A 5434-nucleotide genomic window follows, 5' to 3' on the forward strand; every position below is an offset into this window, starting at 1 on the left:
GAGATTGTCTATTGCCAACCAAACCGTTCTGCATATACGTCTTCAGCGTCATAGAGACCTAATGATGTTAGCTCATGGACAGTGGCCATCCTGACAGCGCGAAACCCCAGGGGATTCATAAGACTTCCAGGGTACTTAGATGGCTGATCTAATAAAATCCTTAGCATATTGAGTTCCATGTTCCATGTGATAATACTGGAGGCTCGGGTAGATGGTCTTATAACTCAGGGGGTTCTTAACAATGAAAAGATTGAGAACCCGGCCTGACCTAAACGATGTAGTTTTAGTTAGACGGATTTAAGCATTTTTTTTTTTTTTTTTTTTGCAGGTTTAGTGATAGATTAAAAAGATGTCTACTTTTTGAACAAGAGAAGCACTTGAGAAACAAGCTAAATCTTAAAGAATAGTCGTGGTGATAGAGCAAGCCACGGATGTCTAAGCCAAAGTCAGCAAACAAATGAAGTGTTTTGGTGACGTCACTATCAGCCTGATTTGTTTACCGCTTCGGGTCTTCTTGGCTCGCCCATCAAGAAACAAGAAACAAGGCATCTTGGCTCAAACAACTGGGCTCATGTGACTTCTTTGTTAAGGCAGACTAAAACCACAACAGTATAACAAGAATAGGTTTACTGCCTGTGTGTGCTGCCGCGTGAGTATTGACAACCCAGCTCAGCCTCACGCACTGGGCTTCCTCTACACGCATGGGGCGACTCAATAGGTAGCTGTCGTCACTACCATTTACTGAAGTATCATAAATCCCTAAAATAATGAACAAGGCTTGAGGTTGTGAGATAGATTGTCATTCTCTCTCTCTCTCTCTCTCTCTCTCTCTCTCTCTCTCTGTATATATTTGTAGATGATAAAAGGTACAGTCGTAGTGATACACTATAGCTGCACATGGCCTTGGCATATGTCTGCATGTCATTGATCTATGAGGTCTTGGTGGGTGCTATCTATCACCTCAGGACATGAGCTGCAGTGACAGGCGCGTCTCAGTAAATCAGTAGTTACAGTGGAGCTACAGCAACTAAGAATGAAATCATCTCTCATCCTATATTGTTTATAGCCACATTCTTGACACATTTAGAAGTAGGATAATTAAGCATTACTTCCCTAATTTCTTTCCAAATTTAAACCATTTAATTTTTTTTAGATACTGCATCCTGACACTTGTGACAAATTGGGTTCATAAGTTAGCTGGATCCCACTCATGCTTCTTGTGAATTAAGTGGGGAGATTTTTACTCAAAAGAACCTGTGATTTTATAATTGATTTTTTTGTGCCTACTTTTAGATGTTGTTAGCTAATGATTTTGATAACTTCATTGAAAATATTCGTCCAAGGAAGGAATTGGAGATTATAAAGGTCTCTCTCTATGGTGTGTAGCCAAGAGATTTAAGATTGTATTTTCATCAGAGCTAGGTGATATGACATTGGATTGCGATTTGGGACATTGCTGTAATGTGAATTTGGAATCCACAAACGTTTAGAAAAAATCAACTAAGCAAAGTTGCACCACCAATGTTCTGCAACTTTGAAGAGGAATAAAGATGACTTTTTAAAGAAGTTGTCGTGGTTGTTTTAAGCCAGTTTTATAACTTGATTTGGCTAAAAATGTCAAATTTGAGTTGTTAACTGCTAATGGTGCTACTTTAGCGTGAGGTTTACCACATTATAGCATGAGATCTACCTCCTGTTAGCACTATAGCGTGAGGTCTACTGCTGCATTATCCCTCCCTCATGGATATCACACATTTTCATACATTTATTTTAGCGATAAACACTTAATTTGTACATATCCTAGGAATGACTTAAATAGATAAGGAAGAAAGGTAAAATTTTTTTTTCAGAATCACCGTTTTAGCATCCAACCACGATTGCTCAATTGCCTGTGTGTGTGCTCCTGTCACTGGATCCACAAAATGTTGCTCGTGGTTCACTGTAAAATGCTGGTACCCCATGGCATCTTGGTTACTATAAGCAGGCCACTCATCTGAATGAATCATCGAACCATATGCACACTCCCTTTCAATAATAGGGATTAGATTGTTGCGGTCATGCCATTCTACCCAAAAGTACCAACAGTCTGAGCCTTGTTTAAGACCAAAAACCCAAGGCCCATCAATTCTACGCCCATGGCTTCTTTTGTTTTCTTGTTCTGCGTCACTGTCCTCGGAGAGATTAGCATTGTCTTCATTCAGCATCCTTCCTCGGTTGTACTTCCGTCGACCAGCAAATCTTGCCTCATCAATTTGGATGGGGTTATCTGTTGTTCCTACCATCTTTCCTCGTCGTTGATGAGAAACTATGGCTGTACACACCTCTCAGCACATGTTGAATCAGTCAGTTATAGTAGCTACTGGTAGATTTTCCTGTTAGAGTCGTTACTGTGGATTGGTATATCTAATACAAAGAGAAATATTAATTCTAATATTTCACAAAGGCTCAGGTTGCAGTGCAATTTGTTGCTCATGTCCGTATAATGGAAAAATTCATTTCCTTTATGAAGAGACCGTGTAGTTGACACCCCTTTAGAGGGCAACGTAACACAGGCTTGAATTCTCCTCCTCTGTTATGTGGGGAGGGTCCTGGAGGGACGTGGGTCACGTGGTAGACCTCAGGCTGCACCTGGGTAGGCCACATATGGCTGTAGACCTCGTGCTAAAGTAGCACCTCTGCTAACCTTATTTGATCTGATTTTTTTCTTTTTACTTTTCTTTCATGATAAATCAGATTCTTCACTTTCTATGAGACAGACAATACATGAAACTACCAGGAGGACATGATGGAGGAGAAGGCTGACCTATGAATATTAGTTTAGGTTGTGTTTTAACAGAAAAAAAAAAAGCAGATATGGGGTTCTTTGCCTCCTAAAAGCATGTTTCTGTTATCTGCCAAAATCTACTTTGTAACTTAACAAAGTTGCACTTTAAAGGAAGTTGCAGTCATAAAGTTGCAAGTTGTGCTGGTAGGGCTAAAAATAGAGTCACAAAGTTGCAGTCACACTGGTCTTGCAGCAAATTATCAAAGTCAAAAGAAAGTTGCACCTGAAAAATTTAAGTCGTGTTCAGCAGTGATTTTTATGTAAGAGAGTCACTGGCCAAGGGAAACAAAGCAGAAAAAAAAAAAATAACCACTCCTAGTTGGGGGCATGTCCAGAGGTAACATAACAAGCACTGTAATGACTGGATGATCATAGTTGACCAATATTCATGTGGGACTGAATTATCATTAGAGTTTGATTGGTAGATGTCAAACTGCATCCATTATGTTAGTGCTTCGGAGAATGGTCAATCCGCAGTAAAAGCCTTCTTAGCGTTTCCATCATGAGAGACCAATGTGATGTCCTGCCTTGGAGTATCATATGAACAGTGATAAGATTGTCTGAAGGCAAGTTACATTGGCTATGAGAAACTTTGCTCAGATTTTGGCCTCTGTCAGAAATACAAGTCTAACACCTTTATTGATTGAGCAGCGATGGATTGTGGTCAGTCTCAACTGTCCCATCACTACAAATGACATGACAATTGTATTTACAATTTCTGTTTCTGCACCAAATTTCCAAGTTTGTTTTTTGCACACTAGTTAGTTAAAATCAGAACAATAGTTACAATGAAAATAGGAAAGGCATCAGAATGTTATCAGGAATACCACTAATAAGATAGTGTGATAGGAAAGAGGAAATGCAAAAATTGTTTGAAGCAACAATTTTTTATGTTCTTATAACCCTTTTATTTGTATGTTTATATATTTTATTTATTTTCAGTGCAACTATCTCACCCTGGTAAGGCAGTGCTTCATACCTCTCACTACTGGCACAACTATTACCAGCCTTCTGACTCTTGTCACAAAATATGGTAACTACAGATGATACAGTGGAAGAAAAGGAGGAGAAGAAGCCTCCGGTGTTCAAAAATCCAGAATTTCAAGTAAGTTATTTGAAGGATAACATTTAGAGACTGACTGGCATTCATGTTTCACTATTACCAGCCTTGTCAACATAGGTAGGCAATATTGGGATAATTGATAATGAGAGAGGATGGAGTTCTAACAGGTAACAAGTTATAAGATGGATAAATAACAGACAATAAAGAAGGAAGGATGATTGGCTAAATATGTACCTTGTAAGGTCACTCCTACCCTGCCCTCATGCTTTCCATTAGTCTTTACTGTAATAATGGTGCTGTCCTTTGCCCTCCTATGAGGGACTTTAAATTTTTATTTATTTATTTGTTTACTTAATGTATGATGGATACTTGCCTAGGACAACAAAATAAGACCTAATGAAGTGGCAGTCCCTAAAGAGAAGTTAAAAAGGATCATCCAAATTTGGAGAATAGCTAAATATTTTGAAACCTCTCTCAAAAGATTTCATAATATGGAAAAAATCTGGAAACAGGAAGGCAGTTACAGAATTTACCAAAAAAAGGAAGGAATAATTGAGAATAATTGTTAACTATTACATTAGATTGTTGACTTTTCCTGGCATTTTAATAGGCAGAGGTAAAGCAGGAAAAAATCTTACAAAATGTTGTATCTTTAAAATATGACATTTTTGTGTAATTGTTAATATTTTAATTATGTTTAGGTGTTGTATTATAACTTAGGAGAGATTAACATAGAACATTTAAATGAATATATATTTATTTGCAGCATACTGCATTTCGGAGCAGTAAGAAGAGGGGCTGGAGAAACCTGAAGCAGATCATTTCCCTGGAGAGAGCATACACGTGGCCTTCTGAGGCAGTACACTGTGAGTCACCCACTGGGCAAGCATGAGGATGTTGACTGTTAACAGTAATGTTTTCTTTTAGTGGTTAGCTCCTTTAACCATACTCATAACAAGTATTGACAAAGGTATTCAATATGTATATAAAGTGCATAAAAAGACTTTTGTAGGACTTGGTTATTCAAAAGTTGACCAGATTTGATCTAACTAGTAATGAAGAGCAGATCTAAATAAGATAATATTGTCAGTATAGCTATCTAGTTACTTAGGTGTGTGAGCACATGACAGAAAGACCACTCTATATTATATAATGAGCAATGTGTTTCTAATCTCTCAATCCCATTTTATTTTATTTATTTATTTTTTTTTTCTGCCTGATCTAGCTGATTTATTGTATATCTTTTTCAGCTGCAGTTTTCATATTTAATTCTCTTGCAAATTTTTTTCTTCACATTGGTGTCATCTCACCTCATCCTGACAGCTTCCAGCAGTATGAGTAATCTCCATGTGTAATTGATGTGACTAGTGAGGGCTTAACAAAGAAATGAGTAATGGACAGTCATAGCATGAAGGATGATCTGAAAGAAACTTATCTAATACACAAATTCCTTATTCATGTGAACTTTCTGTAAGAATTGTTACCTCTTCAGCTAACTTTATTGCCAAGTTAAGAAAATACTTATAATCATAAAGATGAAATGCAGC

General features: G+C 37.6%; 1 protein-coding gene across 2 annotated transcripts in view; it reads left to right on the forward strand.

Annotated features, from left to right (window-relative positions):
- Positions 1-467: 467 nt before the first annotated feature.
- Positions 468-5434, forward strand: part of LOC123508333 (INO80 complex subunit C-like) — a 22278-nt gene continuing 17311 nt past the window's right edge. Inside the window, exons 1-3 of one of the 2 annotated variants that reach the window (XM_045261952.1) lie at positions 468-718; positions 3767-3929; positions 4654-4753. In XM_045261952.1, coding sequence (XP_045117887.1) covers positions 3855-3929; positions 4654-4753 — 175 coding nt within the window. In that variant the 5' untranslated portion in view covers positions 468-718; positions 3767-3854. The remainder of the gene's footprint in view (positions 719-3766; positions 3930-4653; positions 4754-5434) is intronic. The other variant, XM_045261951.1, reaches the window with a different exon arrangement.

The sequence above is a fragment of the Portunus trituberculatus genome, chromosome 24, assembly GCF_017591435.1.
Source record: "Portunus trituberculatus isolate SZX2019 chromosome 24, ASM1759143v1, whole genome shotgun sequence".
In the NCBI taxonomy this organism is placed as follows: Eukaryota; Metazoa; Arthropoda; class Malacostraca; order Decapoda; family Portunidae; genus Portunus; species Portunus trituberculatus.